At 35.4% G+C, this 14253-nt stretch overlaps 2 protein-coding genes across 2 annotated transcripts; one reads left to right on the plus strand and one right to left on the minus strand.

The window, feature by feature from the left end:
- Positions 1-1776: 1776 nt before the first annotated feature.
- LOC309827047 (bile acid receptor-like) lies at positions 1777-13928 on the minus strand (the record flags this gene model as incomplete). Its single annotated transcript, XM_082661537.1, has 10 exons — positions 1777-2021; positions 6393-6506; positions 6660-6785; positions 7193-7324; positions 8196-8295; positions 8430-8534; positions 8629-8771; positions 9444-9584; positions 11595-11957; positions 13865-13928. 10 exons carry the CDS (start codon positions 13926-13928, stop codon positions 1777-1779), a joined length of 1533 nt encoding a protein of 510 aa, XP_082517663.1.
- LOC309825524 (dnaJ homolog subfamily A member 1-like) lies at positions 5176-6015 on the plus strand. The gene has a single exon (XM_082659126.1). The coding sequence runs from the start codon at positions 5241-5243 to the stop codon at positions 5961-5963; it is 723 nt and encodes a 240-aa protein (XP_082515252.1). The 5' UTR covers positions 5176-5240; the 3' UTR covers positions 5964-6015.
- Positions 13929-14253: the final 325 nt, after the last annotated feature.

The raw sequence follows: 14253 nt of genomic DNA on the forward strand, positions 1-14253 counted from the left end.
CTGGAGTTAGGGAGACAGTTTTAATAGCCTAGGTGAGTAAGGTATGAGACCTGAGCTATGACAGTGCCAGTAAAGATGAAGAAAATGTGTCAAATGTAAAAGATATTTAGGAAGGAAAATTAATAGGATTTGATGGCTTTTTTAAAGTGAGCAGCAAAAGAGAGAAGTCTAAGATGACTGCCTGGTTTCAGACTTGGGCTACTAGACACAATAAATATTGTGGGTGCTAGGTACCTAGGTTTGAGAAATAAGACAATGAGTTCTGTTTTCAACATATTGACTTTGTTTTCTAACTTTCTCCATGTACTACAATATAATTCATGCTTTTCCAAAGGACTTTAGTAATATTTTTAAGCAACTCGTTTTGTATAAATTTAACCTACAAGACGGAACAGTTTCTGATAAAATTACATTTTGAGCTAGAAAGGATGATCCAGTGTAAGGCTTTCATTTTACATGAAACAGTCTAGATACCCTAAAAAAGATAAAATACTCCCTTCAAGAGATGATACCAAGAATAAATGCACAAGATAACCCCTGGGGGGAATAATTGATACATTTAATTAATATATTTTATAAGTTGAGGGTATAAATTCAATATTCCAATTTTTTTAAGTTTTACAACAGTGAAATATTCAACTATGGTCTTTTTTCTGTATTGAAAACAAAATGCTATTCCTAGTATTAAATTAACTTAAAAATCACAGTATTTTATTTAATCAGATCCAGTCTTTCAAAACAATTGTGCTTCCATAGAATTTCTCACTTTCATGTATTTCACATGAAAAATTGTTAACATTAATCTTGTTCTTACAAGGATTAAAATATTTGTGGTAAGATTTCAGGTTTTAAGAACTTTATTTTTTCTGCAAAAGGTGTTGGCAAAAATGTCAAAATATTGTCTACCAGAATGAGCATTAAATTGTGCTGAATTTCCCAATGTATGTTAAAATATTTTGTCATTTTAATTTTTTCAGTATCTTGCCATGACAAAATTTTTAATTGGGGCTTATGAAAGATCTCTTTTTTAAAGACATTAAGGGACTTCCCAGGCGGTCCAGTGGTTAAGACTTCACCTTCCAATGCAGGGGGTGCAGGTTTGATCACCGGTCGGGGAGCTAAGATCCCACATGCCTCGGGGCCAAAAAACCAAAAAGAAATAAAACACAAGCAATATTGTAACAATTTGTAACAAACTCAATAAAGACTTTAAAAATGGTCCACATCAAAAAAAAATCTTAAAAAAAAAGACATTAAGGAAAAGTAAGAATTGAACGAAGCTTTGTTCCTCTTTAATAATTTATAAAATGCTATAACAGAAATAAGTTTAAAATGTTAGTTCCTTATCCATCAATCTAGCCTTAAAGAGGTTCACAACTGCTTTTATTCTGATTACAACTGTTTCCACTAAATAATCTCTTTTATGTCTTCAAATAATATATATATTTTCATTCAATTTTCTACTAAATGAAAAAAAGGAGAGTTTCTTCAGGTAAGAACTCTATTTAGTACTACTCCTTTCTGAACGAACCACGCAGTAACAATAACCATTGCTTCTTTGGGGACGAATCTTAAAAAGAATACTAGATGTCCCTCTAGTGGTGGTCCTAAATTCCACAAAATTTGATGAGCCCTTGATGATGTCCATTTTATGGCGATATATTCTATTCGTAACAGCAATTCTGTTCATGTTTTTCAAATCAGTATCCTGTGATCATAGCGTAAACAATCTAGATTTAGGAAGTTTAAGACAAACCACAACATTCTAAAATTTCATCAAAATGAATACAAATTCCGTTTCTCAGAGAGTAAACTAGCCAATTTGGAGTCCTTTGTTTTCCAAATGCTAAGTATTTCTGAATAGTTGTGATTCAGTGTTCTCAGTTCAGTGAGCCTCCCAATGAGATGAGCAAAATGCTGTAGGTCTTCTGGATGATAAATTTTTGAATATTTGTACAAAATTTGTAAAACTGGTTCTTGTAAATTTTCCACATGTTGCTTATTTGTAATGCATGGACGATCTGAAAAACATTATCACATATATCTTAATGAATATTGGAAAATGGTAGAAGATAATGAATTAATTTAAAACAATACAGTTTTAAATAATAAAAATTGCAAATATTTACTGAACCTTTAATATATGCCAGATTTTATGCCAGGTAACTTGCTTCTATGCAATGTTTTATTTAATCTTCATAATACCCTATGAAGAGTATCTCTTAATGATCAGACAGCATTCACTCATCCAGTCATTGTGCTGGAGATACAGCAGTGAACAGAGACTAAATTTCCTGCCCTCATTGAGCTTATTTTTTGGGTCTGGGAGGAGTAGGGGAGGAAAGAGACATATACACATTTTTTAAATAAAAATATATGACAACAATAAGCGAGAGTACGGGATAAGAATTGGGGGGGAGGGGCATTAGCTATTTTTAAAAGGGTGATCAGAGATAAGATGACATTTAGCAGAGATCCAGGATGGTGAAGAGGGAGCCATGAAACCATCTAGGAAAGAGCTTTCCAAGCAGAAGATTTGTCAAGTACAGTAGAAGCTGTGGAAGGAGTCTGCTTGAAATTTACAGGCAACATATGTATCAAAGGCAGTGTGGCTGTGGTGGTGTGAGCAAAAGGAATAGTAATAGACACTGATAGAAAGAACTTTGGCTTTAAACTGTGTAAAATAGAAAGCCATTACAGGGTTATGAGCAGAGGAATGACATAATCTGGCTTATGTTGTCAAAGAATCACTCTGGCTGCTGTATAAAGAATAGACCCTAGGGAGGCAAGGGCAAAAACAGGAAAGTGAGTTAGTAGTTTTATTAGGATGGCAGGGACAGAGACAGTAAGAAGTGGTTGAGTTCTGGATCTATTTTGAGGCTATAGTCAACAAGACTTGTTGCATATTTGATAATGGGCATAAGAGAAAAAGAAGTGAAGGATGACTTCAAGAATTTTGGCTTATACAACTTGAAGTATGGAGATGCCATTTAGTAGAGATGGAGGAAGAATATAGGAGAATCAGGGGGCAATCAGGAGTTCACATTCAGACATGTTAAATTTTATATGCCTACTAAACATCCAAATTGAAATCTTGAGTAGGCTATTTAATGGAGCTTAGGGTAGCAGTCCAGGTTGGTATATAATTTGGGAGTTGTCAGCCTCTAGATGGCATTTAAAGCCATGAGATAAGATGAAATTTCAAAGGAAGTGCACATAGGAAAAAAGAGAACTGAGTCCTGGGACATTTTAACATTTATCAGTGTGGGAGATGAGGGGGAATTAACAAAGGAGACGGAAAGAGCAGCAACTGAGGAGGAAAACCAAGAGAGTGAAATGTCCTGGAAATCAAGTGGAAAAAAATCATGTCAAGAAGGAGGGAGTGATCAACTGAAGCCAAATGTTAAGTGTTCTAAGAAAGAGGGAGTGATCTGCTCTGTCAAATGTAGCTCACGGGTCAAGTAAGATGAAGACTAAGAATTGACCACTGTAATCTGCAATGCCAAATTACTGAAGATTTTGATAAGTTATGGTGGAAGGGAAAGGAGGGGACCAAATCTGACTGTACTGGGTTCAGAAGTAAATGAGAAGAGAGAAATGGAGGCAGGAGTATAGACAACTCTTAAATTTTTTTTTTTTTTTTTTTTTTTTTTGCTATAATGTAGAACAGAGAAATAGGAGAATAGCTGAAAGGGGATTTGAGGTAAGGGCAGACACTATAAAACTCTTAGAGGAAAACATAGGCAGAACACTCTACGACATAAATCACAGCAAGATCCTTTTTGACCCACCTCCTAGAGAAATGGAAATAAAAACAAAAATAAACAAATGGGACCTAATGAAACTTCAAAGTTTTGCACAGCAAAGGAAACCATAAACATGATGAAAAGACAACCCTTAGAATGGCAGAAAATATTTGCAAACGAAGCAACTGACAAAGGATTAATCTCAAAAATATACAAGCAGCTCATGCAGCTCAATATCAAAAAAACAAACAACCCAATCCAAAAATGGGCAGAAGACCTAAATAGACATTTCTCCAAAGAAGATATACAGATTGCCAACAAACACGTGAAAGGATGCTCAACATCACTAATCATTAGAGAAATGTGAATCAAAACTACAACGAGGGCCTTCCCTGGTGGCGCAGTGGTTGGGAGTCCGCCTGCTGATGCAGGGGACACGGGTTCGTGCCCCGGTCCGGGAAGATCCCACATGCCGCGGAGCGGCTGGGCCCATGAGCCATGGCCGCTGAGCCTGCGCGTCCGGAGCCTGTGCTCCACAATGGGAGAGGCCACAACAGTGAGAGGCCTGCATACCACAAAAAAAAAAAAAAAAAACTATAATGAGGTGTCACCTCACACTAGTCAGAATGGCCATCATCAAAAATCTACAAACAACAAATGCTGGAAAGGGTGTGAAGAAAAGGGAACCCTCTTGCATTTTTGGTGGGAATGTAAATTGATACAGCCACTATGGAGAACAGTATGGAGGTTCCTTTAAAAAATAAAAATAGAACTACCATACGACCCAGCAATCCCACTACTGGACATATACCCTGAGAAAACCATAATTCAAAAAGAGTCATGTACCACAATGTTCATTGCAGCAATATTTACAATAGCCAGGACATGGAAGCAACCTAAATGTCCATCAACAGATGAATGGTTAAAGAAGATGTGGCACATATATACAATGGAATATTACTCAACCATAAAAAGAAACGAAATTGAGTTATTGGTAGTGAGGTGGATGGACCTAGACTCTGTCATACAGAGTAAAGTAAGTCAGAAAGAGAAAAACAAATACCGTATGCTAACACATATATATGGAAACTAAAAAATAAGTGGTTCTGAAGAACCTAGGAGCAGGACAGGAATAAAGACACAGACGTAGAGAACAGACTTGAGGACACAAGGAGGGGGAAGGGTAAGCTGGGACAAAGTGAGAGAGTGGCATGGACATATATACACTACCAAATGTAAAATAAGATAGCTAGTGGGAAGCAGCCACATAGCACAGGGAGATCAGCTGGGTGCCTTGTGACCTCCTAGAGGGGTGGGATAGGGAGGGTGGGAGGGAGATGCAAGAGGGACGGGATATGGGGATATATGTATATGTATACGTATGGTGCAACAAGAAAACTAGCTCTGCAAAAGAATGTGATTTGTGACAAATGTGAAGGCCAAGGTGGTAAGAAAGGAGCAGTGGAGTGCTGTCCCAATTGCTGAGGTACTGGAATGCAAATAAGAATTCATCAGATAGGACCTGGAATGGTTCAGCAAATTCAGTCTGTCTGCATGGAGTTCCAGGGCCATGGGGAGCGGATCAGTCCTAAAGATAGATGTAAAAGCTGCAATGGAAGGAAGATAGTTCAAGAGAAGAAAATTCTAGAAGTTCATATTGACAAAGCCATGAAAGATGGCCAGAAGATAACATCCCATGGTGAAGGAGACCAAGAACCAGGACTGGAGCCAGGAGATATTATCATCATTTTAGATCAGAAGAATCATGCTGTTTTTACACGACGAGGAGAAGACCTTTTCATGTGTATGGACATACAGCTGGTTGAGGCATTGTGTGGCTTCCAAAACCCAATATCTACTCTTGACAACCGAACCATAGTCATCACTTCTCATCCAGGTCAGATTGTCAAGCATGGAGATATCAAGTGTGTGCTAAATGAAGGCATGCCAATTTATCGTAGACCATATGAAAAGGGTCGCCTAATCATTGAATTTAAGGTAAACTTTCCTGAGAATGGCTTTCTCTCCCCGGATAAACTCTCTTTGCTGGAAAAACTCCTACCTGAGAGGAAGGAAGTAGACGAGACTGATGAAATGGACCAGGTAGAACTAGTGGACTTTGATCCAAATCAGGAAAGACAGTGCCATTACAATGGAGACGCATATGAGGATGATGAACATCATCCTCGGGGTGGTGTTCAGTGTCAGACCTCCTAATGGGGCCAGTGAATAACACTCACTGCTGGCATTTTATTTGCAGTAGTGATTGAGTGAAAGACTATAATCATAATATGCTCACTACTTGCTATTTTTTGTTTTAATATTCAACTATAGTAGTGTTTTAAAAGTTAAATGAAGAATAAACTCAAATATAAAAAAGAAAAAAAAACTTTGTTATAAAGCAGAAACTAACACACCATTGTAAAGCAATTATACTCCAATAAAGATGTTTTTTAAAAAAAAAAGGCATTTTTTAAGATGCAAGAAATTACAGCATGTTTGTAAGCTGAAGGGAATGCCCTTATAGAGAAGGCTATTTTGATGGAAATTGGTACATTTGGAATCAATGAGTAATAAAATAATCACAATCTTCATGATTTCATTGCCAAACTTAATCCAAATTTTTACTGCTAAATAGTTTTTTACCTGAAAAAAACACTGTTGTGGCTGCAAGCAGAGCATATTCAGTATTAGTAATGCTAAGCTCACTCATTCTTCTACAGAAGTAATACAGTGTAGTAATAAATTCTTCAGAAATACCTAAAAAGATTAATATCAAATGTATTTTCATCAGAACACAGTGCAGACTCATATTGCCATTATCATATTTTCTCAAAGCAGTACAAGAAAATGAAACATGTCTGACAAATTTTTTCCATCCAATACAATATTTTGTATTATATATAATATTACCAGTCAGCATAGCAGAAGGACAATCTTCATTGCAAAATGTTTCCATAGGATAAATAGCACTTCTATCACCACTTTGATCATGACAATTCAGTGAATGATCTGAATGATCTGATATTTTCATAGTACCTAGTTAAGGGAAAAAATATAAAGTCTGATTTTTTTAAATCTTTATTCAGATAGTAAAGTCAATCTCTCTAACGTCTGTTAAACAGGAAACATTCCCAACAAATGTTATCTTTATAATTTTTATTACTGAAACATGAATCTAGAATAATAGTTCACACTTTATATAAACATTATATAGAAGACCCTCCAAAAATGCGTTTTCTATGATACTATATAAGAAGAATGGTTTTCTTTAAGAGAAAAACAAAAGCTAGAACAATGAATTGGAAAACTATAAACCACTATTATGAAGTACTTATTTGTACACCAACTAGTACAATAAAAATATAATAAAAAATAGCTCAATGTTATATAATCTGTTGCTAAATTTAATAGTAACTATTAACATTAAGATTGAGTTAGTTGACCTTTTTTGCTTTCAGAAGTTGATGAAAGATATTCTTTTTGACTGTAAATTTGGGCCACATAAAGGAACATCACTTCAGTTTTTGATCCCTTCTGTAATGCAGTCTGATCCTCATTGGTCAAATTTTCAAATCCTTTATGAAAAGATCACATAACTGTTTGAAATAAATAATGAAAAGATAATTTTCAGGTATAGGATTTAACTTTTTTTTTTTTTTTTTTGAGGTATGCAGGCCTCTCACTGTTGTGGCTTCTCCCGTTGCGGAGCACAGGCTCCGGACGCGCAGGCTCAGCGGCCATGGCTCCCGGGCCCAGTCGCCCCACGGCATGTGGGATCTTCCTGGACCGGGGCATGAACCTGTGTCCCCTGCATCGGCAGGCGGACTCTTAACCACTGTGCCACCAGGGAAGCCCAGGATTCAACATTTTTATATTATTTACTTATGACACGAATCTTAACTGGTCCCTTAGAATAATTATGATTCCACATGGTACTATTTGGGGGCACTTTCATCAAAACCAGATAATAATAATTTCCTATGGCAAGAGCAAATTAAACATAGTTGGTTTAGCCTTGAAGAATTTATTTTCACAGAGAGTTACCTGTGCATGTAACTAGATAGCTAAGTTTTGGCCAACAGTGGCTTCACCTTTTTTTTTTTTTTTTTTTTGGTATGGTACAGGGAATTTTGTTTCATGTTTTATCTAAAAAACAAAAACAATTTATTTCCCAAAATAAAAATAAAATAAAACATACAATCAATCATAGTTTGTCTTAACTCTAAGTCTTTGAATTCACTTGAATAATATTTTAAAATATTTATATTTTCATCCAACTGATTGATTAAAGCAAACAAAGTAAACATGTTTTTAAATTTAGAAGCAGTTTTGGTAGAAAAATAGAGGGTTTTGTTTTCTTAAAATGCCACCTTCCTTTAAAGCAAGGAACTTTTTTAAAATTACGTATTAAATTACTTTAATTTTTTCCAAAGATAAAGTGATTACCTGGGAGTCTCTTGGTGAAATCCATTAACCTCTGTATATGTAGGACAACTGTCTCTGAGAGTCGCAAGAAGATCAGTTCAGGATTTGCATATCCCTGCAGCTAAGCAACAAAAAGAAATAAGATTAATAATTTTTTTCTTTCAAATAACTTTAAATTTTAAACTTTTCTGATTATGCTGTTATTTTCTAACATAAGTAATTACAAATTATTTCTTGCTAGTAATGAACACATACAAATCTTTCTGTTTCTTCTAATGGAATTGTATATTTTTGATGAGCGGCCACAATGTTGTTAATGAGCTGATGTTCCTCTTGAGTTAGTTCCATGCTCTCCTGAATCTGTAAGAAAATATAGGGGGAAAACTGTAATGCATACCTATTAAATAAGACATCATCATTAAAGAAACAAGAAATTTTTTAAGGAGAGCCTTGCCACTTTTCCAGATCTAGTGGTAGGTGACACAAGCTTGTTGTTTACCCCTTCCTCTTCCACTTTGATGTTAGAGTAAAAATTATTCTTCTGCTTAAAGTTCTTTCGAAGTCTCTTTGATCTGCATTGGATTTCTGTGAGCAAACCTGTGATATTACAAAATTCACATAAAATATTTTTGGTACAACAAATAACATTATAGGATTTGATGAAAATTGTCTTACATTGTACACATATGTGATCATGAACTTGCCTTTTCACAAAAAACCTTTCTTTTTTGGTAAGCATGTACAACAGCAGTTAAATTTACTACATTACTTACTTCTTTTCCTTCCACAACTTCCTATCTACTTAAAACTACACAGTCATCCTAGACTTAAATTAAAAATTAATTTTGCATCTCCAAATTATAAATTTAGACCTTTTTATGTTAGAGAAATTTCCACATTAATTATATCTTGGAAGCAACAGAATGTTAATTGGTACATTGAAGGGAAACCACTAATTTTAAATTGTGCTTTTTGTAGTTGAATTATATAACTTTAGGTTAAGTAATATAAAAATACAAGGACTTCCAATTAAGAAGAAAATATGATTATTACCAAAGTTAGAGCAATATAGTATAGAACAGATTTTATGGAAATAATTACCTAGATTGGTAACTGGCTATCCTAATTTAGCAGTTGCTGGAGAAATAGCTTAAATCCAGACAAATATGTTATGTTCAAATATGTTCAAAATAACTTGAAGAACGTAAGTTCCTAGTAAGGTAAGAAAAACTAAAATCCCCCTAAAAAAAAAACCACAATGGCACTTACATTCTTCCAACATTCCTACTGCCTTACACTTTTTTAGTCTGCACTCTTGACATTTTCTACGCATGTACATGTCCATTTCACAGTGACCACCATTCTTGCAACTATATACTGCATTTTTGGTGATGCTACGTCGAAAAAACCCTAATAACAAAGGAGAGTTTTTAAAATTTTACTATTAGGTATTTTTAGTTACTTGTTTTTAACCTTCATAGTAAAAGTAATCAAGTTAACTAAATTATTTCAATAAAATGTTTTTTCCCTCAGTAAGAAGGTTTGGTTTAATATACATTTATCTGGATAATTGTTTTAATCCTCTCCTATTTGATATATCTTATTCCATGGTTGTTCCTGTCAATAATCTATCTGGAAATTAAACTAAATAACCCCAACACATTAAAACAACTCTCTGTTTTCTATGGTTATAATATACCATCTAAAAGCATTTTTAAACTATATTTTACAGAATATCAAGATTCCATGACACATCTCTCAAGGTTCCCTAGAAGGAATATGTGCTCATGTAAAATAAAACTATAAGGAAACCTCTCTTTTTCTCGCCCCACATTTCTACCTCAACTCATAAAGGAAGAGATAATTCTTCCAAACTTACTCCTCTGTCCTTCCTTTTTAGCACTTCCCCAGATGAGAACATATTGCTAATTTATTTAGTCCAAGACGTTGAATGGGCCGTTTTGTGTGTGTGTGTGTGTGTGTGTGTGTGTGTGTGTGTGTGTGTGTGCATGCTGGGGAGAGGTGTGGAGATTCTACATTTTCCTAAATCCATGCATAGCAGTCTCTTCCCATTTCCTGTTTCATTTCCCATTCCTGTGCAACAATCCCTGCTATCTTCCTCTTATTCCATTCCAAGCAGTGAAGTTGATAAAGTTAGTCAATACCCCAATTAGAAGCCTGCCATACTCTTTCTGTAGACACGCTTGAGAGTGGGAGTTTCATGACTTAGATTCAGCAAAGGGAATAGAAAGCTCAGCTTAGGTTTCAGAACTATGCCTCATTCTTCAACTTAGTTTTAACAGCAAGGCCCTGCATTTTAAGAGTAAGCAAATACTGGCCCAGCTAGTCTACTCATAAAGCTGGTACCTCCTTTCCCTTAGTCTTCGTTTGGCTATTCTTTGTGTGGGGTGAGTGTGAGATTCTGACAATAAGACTTCACCTTGAACTTCTAGACACGTTTACCTAGTCCTGTATTGATCTAATCATTTCCAGGTTCTGCCCCAATATTTCATTTGTGAATTTAAAAAATGCAGAAGTGTTTCAAAACCTCAAAACTTCATCAAGGACTATTTTACTCCTTACTCCATGCCAATATCAATGATGATCTTCAGTGGTAGACCTCCCATTGGTTTTCAAAAAAGCATTCCTGGGACTTCCCTGGTGGTCCAGTGGTAAAGAATCCGCCTTCCAATGCAGGGGATGCGGGTTCGATCCCTGGTTGGGAACTAAGATCCCACATGCCGCGGGGCAACTAAGCCCACTCGCCTCAACTAGAGAGGCCGCGTGCCTCGAACTCCAGGGTCCACGTGCTCTGGAGCCCAAGCACCACAACTAGAGAGAGAAAACCTGCACGCCACAACTAGAGAGAAGCCCATGCACCACAACAAATAGCCCGCACAACACACCAAAGTCCTGCATGCCGCAGTGGAGATCTCACGTGCCACAACTAAGACCCCACACAGCCAAAAATTTAAAAATAAAATAAAATAAATAAATATTTTTTAAAAAGCATTTCCAACAAATAGATAGAATCGTAGAAGTCATTTAATTGAAATTTCTTCTTAATTCACGAATTATACCAGCCATATGAGATGTAATAGTTAACATTCAGACCTTTTTAAAAGACATTTTTTATTCCAACGTCAAATTCACCTAGGAACATGCAAAGTTTCTGCCACAAAAATATTTTGAATTTTATATTTAAATATAAAAGTTTTCATCAAAATTAAAAAGAAAATGAAATCAAAACTTCGTTAAATTCCATTTTCACATCTTTGATCCCACAGATTGATCACTTTAAACATATCAATGGCTCTCCTTGATTTTATGTTTCACATTTTAAAGAGAGTACTCCTACATGCTTAAAATTTCATGACTCTTCAGTGAACACTAGGATTAAAGTTTTAACTTTATCCTTACCTTTGCAACCTTCACAAGTAAGTGCATTGTAATGATATCCTGATGCTTTATCACCACAAACTACACAGAGTTCTTCCTGTCCCTTAATACGAATGGAAGAATGAGTTATTCTGGACCTTTTTATTCCAGGGTAACCATCTTCAGCATCGTGGGCAACCACGTAAGTGGATTTATTTAATTCACAGGAAAGAAGTCCATACTCTCCACCACTGAACTGTGGGTCCAAGCTACAAGTGTTGAAATGACTTTGTAAAGATTGGGACTGTAGAGCTGGAGGAAACTGGACAGTAGAATACTTGCAATAAGGTGATTCTTGAAAATCAATGTCGTACAGCTGATAATTGATTTGTTCTGGCAAAATATCTAGTTTTTTTAACGGACACACACACACAAAAAAAAATGGTGAAAGTCAAGTTATTTTTCAAATTTCAAAGAGTTTTACAATCAAAGAACAGAGTTAATTCAACATGTCCAATACATCCCAGGGACTTGCTGTCCAGCATGAGAGGCAGACAGTAAACTGAATTGCAATGCATGGTAAATGCTGCCACCCCAGAAGTATGCAGAGGTTGCTCAGGAGCTGGGAGAAAGGGTTGTTAATGGCTTACATACCAATGCAGTCTATTTCCTTAAGTAGAAATGAGTATTTCCCGGAGTTTGAAATGAAAGCTTTTCCCCAGCTTCTGTATTTTCTTTGTTGTGAATAAAATTGTTTTCAGTGCAATCAGATCAGTAAAGAGATGAATTAATAAATTATCCCACCCCCCCACCAAAGAAATCAAACTAAAATACAATTATACCAGTTATCTGGTTATTTCAAGCAAAAAATAAATTCTTTAAACTCCCCATTTAATATACCTTAACACTCTCCTTCGCCATTTGTAGACCTGATTTAAATTACTAGTTTCTTTTCTGTTTTATTGTCTAGCAATTCAATTATCTGGTGATAAACTTACCTACCCCGGAGGGTGACTGTAAGAATGAAATAAAATGTGAAATGCAAAAGCATGTATAAAATACAAAATGATACTTAATGGGTATCTTTATTGTTATTATCAGAAGCTACCAAACACCAACTTACTTTCTGTTTTCAGGAGGATTACTGAAATCAATCCAGAAAATTGGCTCCAAAGAGACCCAGGAATACTTAGTTCCTCTATGTTTGTATCTAGTAATATTTGTACTTTTCCTGGTGCTGAATCACAGTATGATTAGACTTACTCTTACCCTCAAAATTCTACCCCCAAGATTGGTAAACAGTATAATTTCTATTAATTCACATAAATTATTTGCAATCTGATAGCATCCAATCCAATGCAAAGTGTTGAATAAATACCAATAACAGCCTGATATAAGAAGAAAAGTTATCAGTAAAAACAATGTAACTTTCATTTAAAGAAGAGGGCCCTTCATGGCTGAGTATCAAAAGACTGCAGAATACTGGCTGATGTTCCATTGGCATGGAAATCAGAGTTCAAAGTATAATATAAAAGAAAACTGCATTTAAAATTCAATTCATATTATAATCTTGGTCTTTTTGGAGAAAAATCCTATTGTCTCTTGCACTCTGTTTTCTATTTCTTTCCCTTTGATAAAAATCTTATATTAAGATTAAAGTTTCAGGAACATTGAATAACTACTCTGAACTACATATTCTAAATTGCATGTGAACTAGCTTCAGCTAACCCCTAAAAATAACTTATAATTTGCATGCTAATTCTATTTTTAAAAATTGAATACAATTTTAGACTACTGTGCTTTTTCTTCTTTACATTTGATTCTGGCTTACAGCATTTTGGTATTTCTGATTTTTGAAAGTAATTATATTCTCTGGTAGGGAGTAATTGAAAGTCTTTGGTTCATTTGTTAATTTCTTTAAAAAAAAAACCCTCTAGGGACTTCCCTGATGGCGCAGTGGTTAAGAATCCGCCTGCCAATGCAGGGCACATGGGTTCGAGCCCTGGTCCAGGAAGATCCCACATGCCGCGGAGCAACTAAGCCCGTGTGCCACAACTACTGAGTCTGCACGCCTAGAGCCCGTGATCTGCAACAAAGAGAAGCCACCGTAATGAGAAGCCTGTGCACCGCAATGAAGAGTAGCCCCCGCTCGCCGCAACTAGAGAAAGCCGGCGCGCAGTAATGAAGACCCAAAGCAGCCAACAATAAATAATAAATAAATAAATATTTTTTTAAAAACCCTCTAATTAACCATAATTCCCGCCAAATAAAAAGTTTTATTAAATATTATACTGTAGTTTTTTATTACACACCGTAGTACTGCACTGGTTCAGCAAGACAATACCCATCAGATGCAGTGACGTAAGAATTGGCCATTCTCTGGTCCAATTTTCACTTCTTCATTAGTAGATGCTAAAATAGAACCTGAAGGAAACAAAAATTTTGTAGACTTTTTGAAAGTATGATTATCAAATCAGTATGATTTTATAAAAGTATAATACTGTTTTTGAAAAATAAAGAATTTAGCAGACTTTATACAAGACATTTATATTTACACTTTAACTGGAAGAATATTGATTTTTCATATCTCTACATACCAGATTATTTAATTCAGACAACATCTTATTGCTCAGTTCTTTAAAATAACTTAAATCTTGGTAATAATCATTATGGCTCTTGAAAGGGTACCAAGCTTTGGAGT

This window comes from Grampus griseus (assembly GCF_964374135.1).
Source record: "Grampus griseus genome assembly, chromosome: 1".
NCBI lineage: Eukaryota > Metazoa > Chordata > Mammalia > Artiodactyla > Delphinidae > Grampus > Grampus griseus.

Bases quoted from the DNA above. Each gene is read 5' to 3' on its own strand.
- LOC309825524 (XM_082659126.1), top strand. From the start codon at position 5,241: ATGCAAATAAGAATTCATCAGATAGGACCTGGAATGGTTCAGCAAATT.